Source organism: Gopherus evgoodei, unplaced genomic scaffold, assembly GCF_007399415.2.
Source record: "Gopherus evgoodei ecotype Sinaloan lineage unplaced genomic scaffold, rGopEvg1_v1.p scaffold_45_arrow_ctg1, whole genome shotgun sequence".
In the NCBI taxonomy this organism is placed as follows: Eukaryota; Metazoa; Chordata; order Testudines; family Testudinidae; genus Gopherus; species Gopherus evgoodei.
This window is the reverse complement of record NW_022060066.1, coordinates 840,648-860,445: the sequence shown is the minus strand read 5'-3', so window position 1 is coordinate 860,445 and position 19,798 is coordinate 840,648. Positions and strand designations below refer to the sequence as shown.

General features: G+C 43.3%; 1 protein-coding gene and 1 pseudogene across 1 annotated transcript; both read left to right on the top strand.

Moving 5' to 3' along the window:
* The first annotated feature begins 1,484 nt into the window (after positions 1–1,484).
* Positions 1,485–3,336, top strand: LOC115642750 (annotated as a pseudogene).
* Positions 3,337–11,356: 8,020 nt separating this feature from the next.
* Positions 11,357–12,289, top strand: LOC115642809 (olfactory receptor 13A1-like). Its single transcript, XM_030546510.1, has one exon. It carries the CDS (start codon positions 11,357–11,359, stop codon positions 12,287–12,289), a length of 933 nt encoding a protein of 310 aa, XP_030402370.1.
* The last annotated feature ends 7,509 nt before the right edge of the window (positions 12,290–19,798 follow it).

Sequence of the window (19,798 nt, the reverse complement as noted above, 5' to 3'; positions counted from 1 at the left end):
CACACACGCAAAATCACAAAAAGCAAGAAGGATGTTCAAATGTCATATCATGGATATGGATGTGGTAGAAGGCCTAGAATAGAAAAGAACAGAAGACACCTTTTGAGTCAACCCTCAGCAGATGTAAATGGATTCATTTCCTTTTACTGCAATGAAGTTATGCTCTTTCAGTTTGCCATACATATGAGGGAAAAGGATTGAAATGTAGGATGGAGACCAATTACATCACAAAATTAACAGATTCTATCTATCTATCTATCTAGTTTCTGTTAGTTTCAAAGTTGCCTATCATTCAATCAAACCTAGGCTGACAGTCATTGACTTCCACGGCAGTCTGAAGGCTTTAGGGTGTGTGTTTGTGTGTGCTTGTGTTCTATAGTCTCCGTCCATTTCTTCCTAGACTGTTATCCTGTCATCATAATCAATATCTTTGGATCTCAGCTGGCAAACTGATTTAGTTAAATACTTTATACTCCTGTAAATATCACTGAGAAAGACAAAGGTCCTCAGAGGTTGTAGAGTTCAGATTTCAGTGGTTGTTTGGAGCCTAAATACTTTGAGGCTGTGGGCCAAATTACTCATTTCAGGTTTGGGTTGTGAGGGCTGGCTGGAAAACAATAATTCAGTTTTGTGAGGAAAAAAGCACACTGAGATGAAACCAAGACCTTTCAAAGAGTGTTATCAAAGGGGGGGGGGCACTGATTCTATAGCCCAATAGTTTGTTTTTATCTGTGTATCTGGGTTTGTTTCTCAGTTTGCAAATGTCTATTTGTCTATATGCCAATTTATGTATTTCTGTGTATGTATGTTTCTGAGATATTTATGCACTGAATGTTATGGATAATTGCCAAGTGAGATTTTCACAAGTGCCTAAATGAGTTAGTCATCTAACTCCCAGAATGTTAATTGGAGTTAGGTGCCTAAATCATTTAGGCACTTTTGTAAATTCCACTCGGCATTGATCTGCAGCTTTTGGCACCTAAATACCATTGTCAGTAAAGTTTTGAATAAGGTCTGAGTGATGACTTCACGAATCAGATCCAAAACATGTTTATTGAATTGTGGTACCTCACATTGATGCTTATATTAGAAATTGACCTAAAATGCCGAAAGGCTGAACTGTGAATCTCCTCATCACAGGAGTGAGCAGTATTTACATGAGGTCAATGGGTACATTCAGATAAGCCAATGCTTCCCAATTTAAAGAAAGAGTCCTGCAACCTGGCATGGTGTTCCGATCTACAATGGATTCAGAGTTTGAAAGTAACCCTATCTGGGATCTTCATCATATAGACTGAAGAGCAAAACACAATATTCAAATCAGGATATCAATTTCTGATTAGTCTGACAGTGTTTGGACCTGGGGCTCTGGTCCATCTCTATTTTATATTCATAGTAATATTCTATTTACTACCTAGTGTTTGCTAGTGTTAAATCACTCCATTGATCTCATCCCCTCTACCCAGATTAACCACTATGCAGCCATGGAAAAAGCAAACCAAACCACAGTGAAGGAATTCATCTTCCTGGGATTTAGCAGCCTTCAGAATCTCCAGGTTCTCCTCTTTGTACTTCTTCCTGGGGAATCTCTCCTTCCTAGAGATCTGGTACATATCTGTCATAAACAGATAAGTAAGAGTTAATAGAACAGAAGTACTTCATATCTCTTTTGCTTGTTAAGGGTTAACAAAATCAGTGAGCCTGGCTGTCACCTGACCAGAGGACCAATCAGGGGACAGGATACTTTCAAATCTTGAGGGAGGGAAGTTTTGTGTGTGCTGTTAGTTTTTGGTTCTTGTTCTCTCTGGGTTCTGAGAGTGATCAGACGTGCAACCAGGTTTCTCTCCAGTCTCCCTGATACAGGTTCTTATAGATTCAAAATAGTAAGTACTAGGTGATAAGGCGAGTTAGGCTTATGTTTGTTTTCTTTATTTGCAAATGTGTATTTGGCTGGAAGGAGTTCAAATTTGTATTTTGCTGAAAGGATTTTAATTTGTACTTGTATACTTGGGCTGGGAAGGTATTCCCAGTGTCTATAGCTGAAAGACCCTGTAACATATTCCATCTTAAATTTACAAAGATAATTTTTACTGTTTTTTCCTTCTTTAATTAAAAGCTTTTCTTGTTTAAGAACCTGTTTTTTTTTTTTATTCTGGTGAGACTCCAGGAGACTGGGTCTGGATCCACCAGGGAATTGGTGGGGAGAAAGGAGGGAAGGGGGAGAGAAAGGTTAATTTTCTCTCTGTGTTAGGATTACTTTCTCTCTCAGGGAGAGTCTGGGAGGGGGAGAGAGAAGGAGGGGGGAAGGTGAAGTTTCCTCTCTGTTTTAAGATTCAAGGAGTTTGAATCACAGTGATCTTCCAGGGTAACCCAGGGAGGGGAAGCCTGGGAGAGGCAATGGTGAGGAAAAGAGTTTACTTTCCTTGTGTTAAGATCCAGAGGGATTGGGTCTTGGGGGTCCTCGGGCAAGGTTTTGGGGGGGACCGGCGTGTACCAGGCACTGGAATTCCTAGTTGGTGGCAGCACTACAAGTACTAAGCTGGTAATTGAGCTTAGAGGAATTCATGCTGGTACCCCATCTTTTGGACGCTAAGGTTCAGAGTGGGGAATTATACCATAATAACATCAATCACTGTGCCTAAACTGCTGGCCAACTTCTTGTCCAGGAGCATCACCATCACAGTAAATGGATGCGTGACTCAGTTTTACTTCTTCTTCTCTCTAGGAGCCACTGACTACTTCCTCCTGGCCGTCATGGTCTTCGACCGCTACTTAGCAATCTGCAGCCCACTGCGTTATACTACCATCATGAACCACAGGTTATGCTTCCACCTCTCCGCCAGTTCCTGGATTGATGGTTTCCTCTCCCTACTCTTGTCCACAATTCTAATCTCCCAGCTCTCATTCTGTGGCCCTCAGAAAATCAACCACTTCTTCTGTGACTCAGACCCAATCCTCAAATTGTCTTGATCTGACACTTACATTCAAGAGGCTATTGGCTACACCTGCACTTCTGTGGTCATCCTGAGCTCCTTCTTACTCACCACGTCTTCCTACGTTAACATCATAGCCAACATCATGAAGCTGATATTTGCCAAAGCTCTGAAAAAGACCTTCTCCACTTGTGCCTCTCACCTTACCGTGGTGACCATCTACTATGGGACCATTATCTTCACCTATGTCAGGCCTCCGAGCATATATTCCTTTGGTTTAGGCAAAGTGGTGTCTGTATTCTATTGTGTCATTACCCCACTGCTAAACCCTCTGATCTATACTCTAAGGAATAAAGATGTGCAAAAAGCCGTATGGAAATCTTTTACTAGAATGAGACGATAATATGGAAGAACCACAGTGCTATCTATGAGGGTGTTAAGTAGAATAGGAAATTGGCGTAGATTTTCAAAATTGCCAGAGTGACTCTTAAGATCCTATGGCCAATGTTCACTGACTTTCAGTTGGACTTGTTCTCCTAATTTATTTAAGCATTCCTGAGGATTTACCAAATTGGATTTGTGTTCCTAAATCACTGATGTTCTTTTGAAAATGCCAACATTTTATCTTTCAGTGGGATAGAAACCATAGTTAGGATTTTGAATGGATCTTAAGAGAACTAACACCATTAGGCTCCTTTGAAAATTCCAGGCAGAACTTGACTACTATTTGACAAATATTTGCTGTTTACTTTGTCAGCTGTCTCTCACTCTTATTCATGTTGGGTGGGAACTTACTCCAGGAATGGCTCATTGTAACTGAAGGAACTTAAAGAGAAAGTTGCTAGTCATTGTGAGTATGTCAGTATATAAATACATAGGGATTACCTAGAGACATTCCCCACATCCTTACTCGAGTAATGTATGGTTGTAGTGATGTCAAAATCTTTTCTTTTTTCTTTTCTTGCTCTCTCAATCAAAATATAGACACATCTATCTATCTGTCTATCAATCTCTTCAGAAAGTGTAATTGCTCATTGTTCAGAAGCGAATCAATATTTTGATGGAGAAATAAAATGTCATTATTTTTAATCATCATCATCATCATCATCATCACCATCATCATCATCATCAACAGCAGCAGCAGCAGCAGTGGTATTGACTGCACAGAGAAGCTGGTTTCATTTCTCTCAAAGCAAATTGTTGATGGCAGTTTTGCCAGGCCACTTTGATAAACAAGTTGGGTGAAAAGTATTTTCCTTCACATACAGCTCAGAATGTGTTCTAAATAGCAAAATACCATAATAAGAAACAAATGCATGAGATCCTGGGACTGCTGCCACATGTCAATTCTGCAATGGGTTTAAAATTTCGTCAAGATCATTATGGTCAGGCATCTATCGCTAGCAGTGACAAAACAAGCAAGCAAGCAAGGTTCTACCTACTAGACAACAATGAACTCTACAGCTGAGCCTGCTAAATAACTCATGATCCAGCTCTCACTGAAGTCACTTAGAGTAAATTGAACCTGGATCAGAGTCTTTGTGGGAGTATACAAAAGGACATAAATGATTTAGGAGGACAGATGCCATTGGAAGTAGGAGAGATTGTGCCTATAAATGGCATACAGGCTTAAGAAAAATCTCACCCCATCTCAATTTCCCCATCTGTAAAAGAGAGATAATAGCACTTCCCAACCTTACAGGTGGGTTTGGAGAATAAATAGGTTACAGATTGTGAGATACCCACATACTACAATAATACCATAGATAGAAAAGACAGACTTATGTGGTCCATAGACTTTGTGCTGGTCCTTTGCACTGTGCTGAAAGTCATGCACAGACCTTGTGCTCCAGTGCTACAAAGTACGATTCACACATTGTTATAGTTAATAATGCGATGCTGTTACAAAAAAAATTAAATTCAATTGCATTAACCAAGGCATAGCGTGCAAGTCATGGGAAGTCATAGTACTGCTCTACTCAGCACTGGTTAAGCCTCAACTGGAGTACTGTGTCCAATTCTGATCACTACTGTATAGAAGTAGATAAACTGGAAAGGATCCAGAGGCAAGCAACAAAAATGATCAAAGTGATGAAAAGCAAGCTATATGAGCAAAGGCTGAAGGAACTGGGTATGCTTAGTTTGGAAAAGAGGAGGTTAAGGGGGACATGATAGCAGTCTTCAAATACTTGAAAAGTTGCCATAAAAAAAAGATGGAGAAAAATTGTTCTTTCTTGCCACAGAGGGCAGGACAAGAGGCAATGAGTTCAAATTATAGCATAGCAGGTTTAGCTTAAATCTCAGGAAAAAATTCCTAACTGTAAGAACAGGAGGACAATGGAACAACTGCCTATGGAGGTTGTGGAAATGCCTTCACTGGAGGTTTTCAAAAGGAATCTGGATAGCCATCTGTCTTGGATGGTTAAGACACAACCAATCCCGAATCTTGGCAAGGGGTTATATGAGATGACCTTTGTGGTTCCTTCTAACTCTATTGTTCTATGATTCTATTATTCTATGTCAAGAACAAAGATATGCTTCAACTGAAATGCTATACAAAATATATCATCATCATATACCCTCCTGAGATTGAGGCCATCAGCCTTTACTTCTGCTGTGTAGTTGTATGATGTCAGCAGGGACTGAACCCTGGATTTATGAATCTAAAAACCTTATACTCTCTTGACTGAGCTGAAGAATGATCATGTGAGTTGAGAAGTAGACTCATACATGTCATTCTGCCACAAAAGGAGGACAAAGAGCTGCATCAAGCTGATGTGATCTACAGTACTCTTTTCGTAGCCCTAGTTTTAATTGGGGTGTTTGCCGCTTCTCCGTCGACTCCGCTTCCGCCTCTTGTGCACGGTTGAATTCTGGAGTCAACTGCAGAGCAATCGGGAATCAATTTTATTGCGTCTACACTAGACATGATAAATAGAACCCCAATAGATCAATCACTACCCGCCGATCCGGCGGGTAGTGTTGATATTCCCTGTATTATGCACAGAAAGTTCTAAAAGGCTTGTGTCTGCACTCTGCTCTCTCTCCAGAGGCGATAAATAGTGTAATTGCCCATAGTTATGTTACCACAAAGCCATTTCACATTTATAATTCAGGTGAAAGCATTATAGAGGAAACGTCTTAAAACAATAAAAGAACCTACACATATATTAATGAGCTTACCAGAGATCACTCAACTAAACCTCAGGGTGAGGTAGGAGTCAACCCTTGAAAGACCACCCAGGGTTTTTTTCTATGGTTACAATTTCATAACAGCTTTAGCAAGGGGTGAAAATAATATTAAACTCTTACAAGTACAGGGGCCTAGCTCCGGGCCCCCAAAAGGGTTGGGTCTGGGGGTCAGCCTTCCCCAGCCAGCCCATCCGTGCTCCCTGGCCTGCACTGCTCAGGGCTCCCATAGAGATTTAAAAGGGCCTGGGGCTCTAGCCGCTGCAGTGGTAGTGGGAGAGGTGGCCATGAGTCTGGGGCCCTTTTAAATTGCTAGTCCCAGTGCAGCTGCCCCTTTTGCCTACCTTGTCAATGGCCTGCGGGGAGAGAGGGAAGGGACAATGATGTACAGGCTGGTACTGGCTTCTTACAGGCTTACTTTCACCCCTGGCTTTTGCTCAGAACAAGAACTTGCATGCATAGGTCAGTCTTTCCTTTATACAACATAGGCCTTTGATCTTCAGATTCTGGGAAGAAGTAAACAGCAGACAACGCTCCCTTCTTCAGGAAGTAGCTTCAAAAGGCTGAGGGGTTGCAAAACTAGAGGAGGAAATTTGTAATCACCTCCCCCTAGAGCAGTAGTTCTCAGATTTTTGTACTGGTGACACCTTTCACACAGCAAGCCTCTGAGTGCGACCCCCCCTTATACGTTATATGTTTTTTTTATACAGTCAAACCTCGCAATAACGTGCTCTGCCATAAGGAGAAATCACATATAACGCGATCAGAAGTTAGCTTCCCTTTAAGGCCTAATACCAGTGGTCCCTGTGGAAGTAAAGAAAGAACTGACAGGGATTTGTAGGGGATCTTAATGCAAGACAGTCTCTATTAGCAAGAGTGAGGCTAGTTGTAACCCTAATAACTCAAGATTTGTAGAAATGAGGATTGTGTGAGGCTAGTGGAAAAGAACTGTGTGAGAAGTTGTTTCGACCTTGTGTAGAAATGTGTAGATAATACGAAATGTAGATTGGAGTCTCTTAAGTGAGAAAAATAAGATATCAGGATGACCTATGTATAAACAAAATGTAGCTGTTGCTTATTATTGTCTGTAACAAAAGTATAAATGCTGCTGTAATTGTTTACCTGTTGAGCGACCTGTCTAGGAAGGGGAGAGCCTATGTCCTAGTGCACTTTTTTCCGTGCTGTAGTTGCTAAACAGTATAAAGTATCTGACTTTACTGTACCCAACCAAAAAGTAAGAACTAAGTTTTTCTCTGACATCTCCAATACTATGGTGCCCGTCAGGACATTGATATGCCCCCGCCTAGTGTCCTGCAGGGGAGAGAAGCCATGGCCCCGCGCCTCCTGGGGGCAGAGAACTCCGAGGCTGCGGGTGCCAGTGCTCTCTGTCCTTGGCAGGCGCGGGGCTGTGGCTTCTCTCCAGCTTCAAGAGGAGCTGCGGCCCCGAGCCTGCGGGGGACTCCGTCGCTGCGGGCGCTGGTTCTCACTGTCCTTGGCAGGCGCAGGGCCGCGGCTTCTCTACAAGCCGGAGAGAAGCCGTGGCCCCGTGCCTGCCAGGGACAGAAAGCACCAGCACCCACAGCCTCGGAGTTCTCTGTCCCCGGCAGGTGCGGGGCCACAGCTCCTCTTGAAGCTGGAGAGAAACCACGGCCCCAAGCCTGCTGGGAACAGAGAGCACTGGTATCCGCAGCTTCAGAGTTCTCTGCCCCCGGCAGGCACAGGGCCGCAGCTTCTCTTCCTTGCTGGGCACTAGGCACTAGGCAGCGCGCATCAATGCACTGCGTTGGGGACCACTGACTTAAACTGACTGGCTTGAAACTCTGCTACACTCTGACCCTGCATTTATTGCAATGGAATTTTTTGTACTCCAAACATCACGTTATAGCAGGGTTTCACTGTATTTAACATCATTATAAATCCTGGAGGCAAGTCGGGTTTGGGGTGGAGGCTGACAGCTCATGACCCCCATGTAATAACCTCGCAACCCCTTGAGGGGTCCCAACTCCCAGTTTGAGAACTCTGCCCTAGAGATTCCCCTGGGAATCCACTTGACACTGTTTGTTCAAAAGTCCATTCTTGCCTGCCCCATTGTTCAGTATTGTCCTTTGAAGTTCATAATACTTCCCAAGGTTCACAATACTCCATCAGCTTTGCATCTAATGCAGTGGATGCCAAAGAGACTTAAACATAATTTAATCAGGTTTTTCAAGGATAATGCAAGAAATTGCCATATCTATAACACCCACATAGGAACTACACACTACTCTGAATGAGGATCTGACCACGACCACATCTAAGAAGGAAGAGAAGAAGAGAGAGGGCAAGCCAGACTGTGCCTAGGCTCAGTTACTCACAAACCTCAGATTCCCAGAAGCAGGGAGACCAGACTAGGGTCTTTTTTATTAGAAATATTAAGGGATTTTTAAGAGTAAAATGAGTCTGTTTAGGGAAATCCCGCTGCTAGGCCTTGCTTTCCTACAATCTGTAACCAACAGGTTTAAACTAGAAGCTCAGAGAGACCATGAAACACATGGGATCCACTGGTTGTGTCTACTTGTAGCAGATCAGTTGCTAGGCAGGATGATATGGCACCAAGTTGTAACACAAGGCTACCATTAAAACCTTGACTTCACTGCTTTCAGAGATTGCATGCAGTGACGCCTGTGTAGCTCCATTTAGTCCTCAACTGTTGTAAAAGAGAACAAAATTAACGGAGCTGTGCTGGTTTACAGCATTGACTCTGAAGGGGTTATGCTGATTTACAACAGTTGGGAATCTGGAGCAAAGCTGATTCAAGCCAGCTGGAGATCTGTCCCAATGACTTGACAGGAGCAATGGAGACATAAGATGCTACTCAGTGATACCAGAAGCTGGTCTATTAATTGTATTACCAAAGACACTGGAGGCATTTTACCGTGAAAAGCCAGCTCATATAATTTGTTGTGCATTAAGGATCATTGATAGTAGAAGAAGCCTGTGAGTAAGGCCCAGGCCCTACTGAAGCCAAGGTCAACATTCCTATTGACATCCATGGGCCAGGATTTCACCCTGAGAGTTTATCCACTGATTAACATGGAATCTATGTCTCTTGGTAGCACTATGTTCAGAAATATGTGTGTGTGTGTGTGTGTGTGTGTGTGTGTGTGTGTGTGTGTGTGTGTGTGTGTGTGTGTGTGTGTGTGTGTTTTTCTTGGAAAATGCATACAAATCTGCATTTGGACCTAACATCAAGAGGAATTTTGTCAGCTTAATGTAGAAAGTTATTTGTACTATTTTAGGTGATTCCAATTAACCTTCTCCTTTGGGACCTTGTTTGAGAGTTAAACGTTCACCAGATTCACAAGGGATCCAAGATCTCCCTACAGAAGGTTACTATATATCAAAGACAATTACTTTCAACATGTTATTTCTCACTAGAAGTCTGTTTTTAAATTACTGTTTGTTTTATTGCATTTGAGGTTTGAATGAGAGGTAAGAATATTCCTCTTGCTTGCTTGATTGATTTCCCTGTTCCTTTCTTTATTTCTTGCTTGCTTTCTCACACAGGCACCAGCTACCTATGAAATTAAATGAGAGTTAAAGGATTAATTCTTTTATGCTCTTTGGAAAGTCAAACAACATTTAATTTATGTGTTGTGTTATACTTTTTGTCATTTAGCTAAATGTGCTTTGCAGGAATACACATTATCACAACTATGTTTATGAATTTTGGATTTAATTGTAACATACATTAATGCAGTTCTTTTGGATTTAATTGTAGTCAAGTCTAAAGTCAAGGAATAAAAATGTAACATTGATAGGAAGGGAAGAAAATTCATAACCTATTTTCTGTCCCCTCAAAAGTTTGCAACCAAATTTGAAATGTAATGCAAAGGTGTATTTTTTTTTCAAAATACTATTCTTTGAAATATGCTAAAGTTATCTAATATGATCTCATGATTAGTTAGATTTCTTGGCCCCGATAGTCTTCTCTGTTTCATCATTTTTACAATTGAGTAACCTTATTGATTTCAAAGGAGATAATCCTGATTTACTCTTGCAGGAATGAGAGTAAAATCAGAAGAAGCAGCATTAAGACTGGAGATGTTTAAAGACAATGGAGGGAAACTTTTCTGCTTGTCATATCAGGCTAATACTATTCCAAATAATGAAGAAATGTACACCTCTACCTTGATATAATGCTGTCCTCGGGAGCGAAAAAATCTTACCACATTATAGGTGAAACCACGTTACATCAAACTTCTTTTGATCCACTGGAGTGTGCAGCCGTGCCTCCCCGGAACACTGCTTTACTGCATTATATCCTAATTTGTGTTATATCGGGTCATGTTATATCGGGGTAGAGGTATAGCTTATCATAAAAATGAAATTTGGGAAGCTTAAATCCCCTTTCATTTTCACTAATTGTGTACCAGTATCAGAGGAGTAGCTGTGTTAGTCTGGATCTGTAAAAGCAGCAAAGAGTCCTGTGGCACCTTATAGACTAACAGATGTATTGGAGCATGAGCTTTAGTGGGTGAATGCCCACTTCTTCAGATGCTCCCATGAAAGCTCATGCTCCAATATGTTTGTTAATCTATAAGGTGCCACAGAACTCTTTGCTGTATATAAGTGCATCTCCAGTGAATGGAGAATTAGCGCCCTTGATTGCAATGGGGTTAAGCCTGATTTAAGCCTATGTGAGTTAAAGGGTTATCAAGTCCTTTATTTTTTGCATCTTGATTCCACCTAAATATACATATTATTATGTCATGTTTTGGATTATATATATTCTATATATTATATATACTGTAAATGTCCTATACTGCAATAGATACATTTTGCAAAATTAGTGCAGAGAGTAGAATATTGGTTACTAACAAGACTTTTGGTGTATGAAAGAAGTTTGAGATCATACTGTGAACTCCTAATTCATGTAGTTTATAAAAATATTCTAACAGACTTCATGTGCCTCTATTTGAGAACATCCAGGATGTTATTTTTTCCCTTCTACAATCAAATATTGGGAAAATATAGACTGATTATCTCAGGCGGTTTATTGTGCTAATATATTTTAATGTAGCTCAGTTTGTATATATGCTGTGTGAAAGGTACAGAATATCACAAAGAACTCTCTCCCTCTCTCTCTCTCTGTCTCTCTCTGTTAGTCAGTATAGATTCTTCAGTTGCCATGTTGCTAGTTTTTGCAATATCTGACAAAAAAAATTTATTCCTACAGAAGGAATACTCAAGCAATGGAACCCAGTAACCACACCAGGGTGACTGATTTCATCATGCAGGGTCTCTTTGACCACCCTCAACACCAACGGCTGATCTTTGGCCTATTCCTTTGCTTTTATATGACTGCCATCATGGGTAATTCATTGATCATTGGGGCTATTGCCATCCACCCACCTCTCCACACTCCCATGTACTTCTTCATTGCCAATTTAGCCCTGGTTGACATTTTGTGCTCTTCCTCAGTCCTACCAAAAATGCTGAAAAACCTGTTTCAGGAGAAGAAAACCATCTCCTTTGATGGCTGCATTGCCCAGCTTTTTGCCTTTACTTTGTCATCAGGGACAGAGCTTGTGCTTCTCACTGCTATGTCATATGACAGGTATGTTGCCATCTGCCACCCCTTACGCTATGTCAATCTCATGAGTAAGGACATTTGCATCAGTTTAGCAGCTGGTGTCTGGGCTGTTGGTACCATCAATTCATTGGTGCACACATTACTCATGCTGCGCCTGGATTTCTGCGGACCCAACCTAATCCGGCATTTCTTCTGTGAGATCCCACCAGTGTTGGCACTGTCTTGCAGCTCCACTTATCTCAATGAAATAATGATCTTCATGGCTGACATCTTCTTGGCAATGGTGAACTTCCTGCTGACCACCGTGTCATATAGCTTCATCATCATCGCCATCTTTAAAATCCAGAGCTCCAAAGGGAAGCAAAGAGCCTTCTCCACCTGCTCCTCCCACCTGCTCGTGGTCTCCTTGTACTACTCCACTATCATCTACACCTACATCCGTCCCACTTCAAGTTATTCGCTGGATAAAGACAAGATGGTGGCCATAATGTACACTCTAGTCACTCCCACTCTGAACCCTGTGATCTACAGTCTGCGCAATAACGAGATCAAAGTGGCCATAAGGAAAATTCTTCCCTTCAACACAAAATAGCAATTTTTCCAAGAGTGAATCTGACTCTCACCTGCCTTGTCCCTTGTAGGCCAGGTCCAAATGTGATGTAAATTTTCATAGAACTAAGGATTTCAATACACATACATTTGCGCTCTGGTACATTCACTATAATGGAAATACAAAAATTTATACCAGCTGAGGATGTGTTTCACTGACTGCAGTATGGCTAGGCTGAGGATCAGAGCCCACTGACATTGGTGAAACTATGTTGAGTCACACTAGCTGGACTGTGGCATATGGGACACTAGCTGGACTATGGCACACGGGGTACCTACTGGGATTTTCAAAAGCACGTGGACACCTAAAATTCATTAATTTTAAAGCAATTGAGGTACCTAGAGGTGCTGAGAAAACACTTTAGGTGCCTAAATACCTATAAAAATCTGTCCCATTGTGTAGCACATTATTTTGTATGCAGTCTTGCTGAATCAGAATATTCTATTCTATTCTATTCTATTCTATTCCTGAGTCAGTAAGTATGATAACAAAATAAAACTATCTCTCTGTTCAAGAATTTCTTTTGAGATATTAAAAACCCAGAATTTTTCAATCGCATTTCTATTGAGATCTGGAGGTTAAGCTAGAGTCAAACTGAATTACTGATTGAAGAGTTCTCCCAGAACTACATGAGGTGTTCTGGATAAAGGGAATGGGAAGGGCCTTGGAGGCAATCCCAACACAATGCGAGGAAGAAAAATGGCACATGGGGAGGGAATGACAGCAGGAATTGAGAGTTCAATTCCAGTATTATGTGGGATTTAAGGAGCACCACTGGAGAAGTCAGAGGATGTAATTTCTTTTCTCTCTCTATGGTCAGTTTTGGTCAGGACATCTTTCAGAATCTCAACAAACAAGGCCTAATGTGGTCATGGTGGATCGATGGCCTCAGGAATTGGTGAGGGTGTCCACCCACCTGCTTCTGACCCCATGGAATGATTGTAGATAAGTAATATTTCAAATGGCCTCATCCCATCAACATTCACCAATCAGTCTGGTGATTTCAACTGTAAACATTTTCACCCATTTCTAGAATCTTGCTGCTCATTTCCATGGCAATCCCGGAAGCTACCAGGAACCTTAGAGATCACTTATCACAGTTCTGTTCACTTAAACAAGCCAGATTGTACCAGTCCATTTGTGTTCCACTTTTTCTGACTTAAAAATAAAATAAAATAAAAGAAGAAGTTCAACTTTTGTTCATTGCAAAACTTACAGTACATGCCTCTGCACCACAGGACCTGGTTCATTGCTACTTTACACCAATGTGGATCTGGTCCAAATTAATTAGTGTTTGGTGGATTCTCCCTGACTGGCAATTTTAAAATCCAGATTGGATGTTGTTTTTATTTCTGAAATATCTTCTCTAGTTCAAAGAAAAATTAATTCAGGTATGTCCTATGGCCTGTGCCATGCAGGAGGTCAGAGTAGATGATGACAATAGTCCTTCTTAGGCGAATGCACTAAATGCTGGCCTACAGAATACGTTGATGTTGGACTCCCTCAGTCTTTCCTGTTGAAACTCTTCTATTGTCGATAAATATATTTTAAAAAAATTCTCTGGAGCATAGGGAGAGGATCCTAATTCTGTCACATCCTAGGGGCATGCTCTAACCACTAGGATCTAAAGTCATTCTCATACTTGTATGCTCGCTCTCACTCTTTTTTTTTTCCTGGTCCAATGGCTCTTGAAATATTTGTCCAAAGTGAAAGAGCTTCAGCAGGAGAGATTGAAGGAGTCCCCTCAACATACTATCACCATGGCTATAGCACTCACCTGAGTGGTGCAGATTCCTGGTCACATCTCCTCAGGCAGAGGAGAGACATGAATCAGGGCCTCCCCATACCAGGTGAGCGCCTTCACCACAGACCTGAAAGTTATGAGGGAGCTCCTTCCCCATGACCTCTAAGAGAAGGCCCACAGCTGAGAATCCCAAGCAGAGGTAGATGTCTCCCTCTGGCCTGGGTTTAGGTGGTGAAGTCCTAAGAGGGGCTGGGCTTAGTACACAACCCTTTTTTGACATCTCCTATTGGGGAGCTTAGGCATGGAGCCACCTAACATGCTACCTTTTGTGGATCCTATTCTTAGGCATCTATCATGCCTGACTCTGGCTTTGTGTATGACAGTGATTTTCTAGGTGCCCAAAAGATGGGTGTGATGACTCAGAGGGAACATCTACCCTTTAAATGCTCTCCATTCTGCATAGTTAATCCACCTTCCTGAGAGGCAGTAGCTGTGTTGGTGGGAGAAGTTCCCCTGTCGACATAGCACCGTCTACACAGTAGGTTAGGTCAGTGCAAATACATTGCTCAGGGGAGTGGATTTTTCACACCCATGAATGACATAGTTATACCAATACAGGTCTGTAGTGTAGAGCAGACATAAGCTTTGCAATGTCTAAATCCCTGTGTGATTCTAGCCCTTAATGTAAATGGGAAACAAGAGCATTAAATCAGAATTCCCCATTTGTTTTCACCTTTTCACATATCACATCCACTTTGCTTTCCTGATTTGATTTTCTTCACACTTCCAGTGGTTTGAATCTGAAACGACTGCAATGAAAGCAGTGGACCTGATTGTCCAACAGCTTATACCTTGTGCTGCTGAGCACTTCTGACTTACTCCTGTGTAAAGCTGCTGTAGGTGAGAGGAGAAAGTCAGGGACTTTGCACAAAGGTAAATGGCTACACAAGATGCAAATCAGTGGTGAAACATACTCACTGAATGATGGGGAAGTTAATTTCCAAATGGTCCATCTATAAACATATCTGGACTTGTACTAACCGTGGCTACATCTGCATAAAATATTGTCCAGCCCTTAGCTATTCTAATTCACAATAGCTCCAATGAAACCAATGGGGTTATGAGATTTGCTCCAGTTGAGGATCTTGCTCATATGAGAGTGGTGAACCTGTGAATATCCAATGTACCAAGGGATGGGCACTGCAGAGGGATGGTTGGAGATCTCAGCAAAACTGGGTCTCAACTAGACTGGTAAAAACTGGCTTGTTTAAGTGAATGGAACAGTGCTAATTAGTCTCCAGAGCTCCTGGGAAAGTCACAGATTGTCTTGGAAATGAGCCAAAATAGTCTAGAAATGGGTGGAAATATTTGCAGATGAAATCACCAGAATGATTGGTGAGGCTAAGAACATAAGAATGATCATTCTGGGTCAGAACAAAGGTCTGTCTAGACCAGTATCCTATCTTCTGATGGTGGCCAATGCTAGTTGCTTGGCTGCACCATCTGGAATATTATTTATCTGGGGATCACTCCACGGGATTAGATAGGAATGGATGAAGTGGAAGGAGAGAGCTTTATCATTATGGTGTCTAACCCCACCAACACCCAAGACCCTGGCTCCACCATGACCTCTTTAGACCTTTTTTGTCCAGCTTCTGAAAGACGCCTGGACCAAACCTGGGCAGACAGAGGGAACCGACTGACATCACCCCCACCTCCCTGGTTTTGGCTGAATCCCCAAAACACAAGAAAAGGAGCCTCTGACTCCTGATATCACTGCCCCATGTGTCATTTTCCTTCCTTGCTTTCTGTCTGTTCTTTCTAATCCCTCTCCATTTGTCTTCTATCTAGTAAGAGTCTGGCTTAGAGGCCACATGAGTTCAAACCTACATTACAGAGCTGTAGGCAGGTGACCAGAAAGGCAGCTAAAAGCTACCCCTTGAACATCCAGAGCCTGGCAAGCATTTGCCAGGTCTCAGAGTGGCTGATTAGACCATGTGCTGGACCTATGTTTTCCTAGCCATGTGTGAATCAGCACAAAAGACAGAAGTCGGCATTCTTTATCTTTGCTGTTCTTTTTCTGATGTGTGTTTCTATTGTGCTAGGTTTGGACTCCAGCAACAACAAGAGCTCATGACCATCAAAACTATTTTTTTTTCTATTTTCTACCCAAAAAGGACAGTTAAGCTATCTTTAATACCCTACAAAACCCTCTGTAAACAGATGTTTTCCACAGAAAAGACTGTATGGCTAAAAGGAAGGGAATAAGGGAAATTGTTGCCATGAAATCATTACTTAATTCTTTATTTTACATAGAGCTAAACTGTTTGTGTTTGTATGTTGGTTTTGGGGGGGACTTTAATAAAAGAGTTTAAAAAGATATTCAGTGATGGAGATAATGATCTGACTCAGCAGCAATAACTGGAAGTGAAACCCATGACCTCAGTAAATGATGCATGCATTAAATGTGCATTAAATATATCTGTGTATGATTTAACCATATCCTGCCAGCCATGCTTTTTGAATAGCAGAAAGTATTGGCCTAATGAGCCATTGGTAGAGATGCATCAGCCAGAATCTGTGTCTGGGCTGATTTTAAGGCAGTAACAGACCTTTTGGAGTCACCACTTTGTTGTAGGTTTAGCACTTTAAAATAAGTAAAAGAATGTCACGATTGTTTTTCTTTTGCAGTGCAACTTGATGTTCCTTTTAAAAATGTTCTGTTTTGTTTGAGAATGAGGAATGTGTGTGTTAGAAGATAAGTCTGAAGGCTATCACCAAACCAGATGTTCTAGGGAGGAACCGAGGACAGATACAAGGGCACCAGAAGATTACAACACACCCCTGTTAAAATGTCTGAAGAGGGCAGATTGATGACTCTAAAGATGAGGGACAAGATAGCTGTGATCAAAACCAGCATTGGGAAACTCCTCGAGAGCCGTGATGAAAGAACGAGATAAAAGACAATTTAGTAAACAGGCACTCGTCAAACAATTGATTACAGCATGACAATGCAAATTCATTGGTCCCAGTGAAGGAAAATCACAATATAAACAAAGTGCCTTGCCAAGAAACTTTGGGTTCATGCTGCCAAGACTTCCCCAGAGCATCATGTCACAACCAACAGAACCCGGCTTCTCCTTACCCGTGATCAATCTAGCTGGCCACTAGTTTGATTCAACTCTGGACTGGTAACTACAACATCAACTGGTGGGATTGTCAAACAATCATAGAATCATAGAAGATTAGGGTTGGAAGAGACCTCAGAAGATCATCTAGTCTAGGGGTTGGCAACCTATGGAACATGTGTCAAAGACAGCACATGAGCCGATTTTTAATGGCAAGCTGCTGCCTGCTGGGATCCTGGTCACCGACCCCTGGGCTGAGCAGGGCTGGTGGCTGGGACCCCAGCAGGCAGCAGTGTACCATTAAAAATCCTGCCCGGCCCAGAATGCTCTTCTCCAGTCCCCACCCACCGCTCTCTCCTGTGGGGGCAGGGGGCAGCTGCTGCTGTAGGGCAGCTTCCACTGGCAGCCAAGTTCCCTCCTTCCCTGCTTCTACCCCCAGAGTGATGGGTTCTTGCCCCTCCTGTGCACCCGCCCAGTGGCAGAACAGCAGATGTCCCTGGAGAGGGTGGGGGAGAAGCAGGGCTGGAACCGTAGGTGCAGCTGTGCTCGCTGATCTGCAAAAGAGGCAGAAGTGGGGCAGGGCCTTGGGGAAGGAGGGAGGAATCAGGGCATATCTCCACCAGCCTCCTGCTGTGAGCTGCTCAGGGCAGGGGGCTGGGAGCACCACTACCCCTGATTCCAGCCCACCCCCCGCCCCCTGCCCTGACTCATGAAGCCCCCACACCCTCCAGCCCTCTGCCCTGCACCCTGCACCCCCACACTTCCCAGGCCCCTGTGCTGACTCCTGCATGCCCCTTCACACATACCCAGCCCCCTGCCCTGACCCCTTGCACCCCACCACAACCCCAGCCCTGACTTCCTGCATTCCCCTCACACACACCCATCCCCCTGACCTGACTCCTGCACCCCCCAGACATACCCAACTCCCCCACACTCCATGCCCTGACTCCTGACCCTCTACGACCACAGCCTTGACTCTGGCACTCCCCACACATACCCAACTCCCCCAGACTCCATGTCCCAACTCCTGCATCCCCCTCATCCACCCCATCCCCCTGCCCTGACTCCTGCACCCCTCACAAATACCCAGCCCCCCCCATTCATGCCCTGACTCTTGCACCCTCCACATCCCCACCCTCACCCTGAGCACCAAAAGAAATCTTCTCCACATCCCCACACACATTCCCATCTGCACTTCTTGTGCCAAATGGGAGCTGCCCAGGTAAGTACTCCACACTCAAGCCTCCTGCCCCAACCCTGAGCCCCGTCCCTCATTCTAGCTCCTGGCTGACCCTACACACCAACCCCGGGCCCTGTGCTCAGTGTACTTGAACCCTCAGCTCAGTGCAGAAAGAGAGGAAGAGAATGGGCTAAAACCAGGGAGAAGGTAGGTACCAACTCTATGTGGGCAGGATCGGAACCCCAGACCAGCAGTGGGCTGAGTAGGGCCAGAAGCCGGGACCCTGACTGGCAGGAGCCGGAGGATGGAACCACAGACTGGCAGCGGGATGAGCAGCAAAGGGATGAGCCGCTCAGCCCACTGCTGGTCTGGAGTTCTGGCTGCCAGGCCCCCTGCCAGGCTAGATGAACAGAACCCCAAGCCAGCAGCAGGCTGAGTGGGCCGGTTGCAGTAAGATCAGCCTTTTAATTTAATTTTAAATGAAGCTTCTTAAACTTTTTGAAAACCTTGTTTACTTTACATACTGACAATAGTTTAGTTATATAAGATATACACTTATAGAGAGAGACCTTCTAAAAAACATTAAAATGTATTACTGGCACGTGAAACCTTAAATTAAAGTGAATAAATGAAGACTTGGCACCACACTTCTGAAAGGTTGCCGACCCCTGAGATAGTCCAACCTTCTGCTCAAAGCAGGACCAACACCAGCTAAATCATCCCCAGCCAGGGTGTTCTCAAGTCAGGCCTTAAAAACCTCTATGGATAGAGATTCCACCACCTCCCTAGGATAACCCATTCCTATGCTTCACCACACTCCTAGTGAAGTAGTGTTTCTTAATATCCAACCTAGACCTCCCCCACTGCAACTTGAGACAATTGATCCTTGTTCTGTCATCTGCCACCATGGAGAACAGCTGAGCTCCATCCTTTTTGGAACCCACATTCAAGTAGTTGAAGGCTGCTATCAAATCCCCCCTACCTCTTCTCTTCTGCAGATTAAACAAGCCTGGTTCCCTCAGCCTTTCCTCATAATTCATGTGCCCCAGCCCCCTGATAATTTTCATTGCCCTTCGCTGGACTTTCTCCAATTTGTCCACATCCTTTCTGTACCGGGGGCCCCCAAACTGGACACAATACTGCAGATGTGGCCTCAGCAGTGCTGAATAGAGGGGAATAATCACTTCCCTAAATTTACTGGCAATGCTCCTACTAATGCAGCCCAATAAGCCATTTGCCTTCTTGGCAACAAAGGCACACTGCTGACTCATATCCAGCTTCTCATTTACTGTAATCGCCAGATCCTTTTCTCCAGAACTGCTGCCTAGCCAGTCGGTAACCAGCCTCTAGTGGTGAATGGGATTTTTCCATCCTAAGTCCAGGACTCTGCACTTGTCCTTGTTGAACCTCATCCAATTTCTTTTGGCCCAATCCTCCAA

Excerpts from the sequence above, each read along its gene's own strand:
- LOC115642809 (XM_030546510.1), top strand. The coding sequence starts at position 11,357 with ATGGAACCCAGTAACCACACCAGGGTGACTGATTTCATCATGCAGGGT.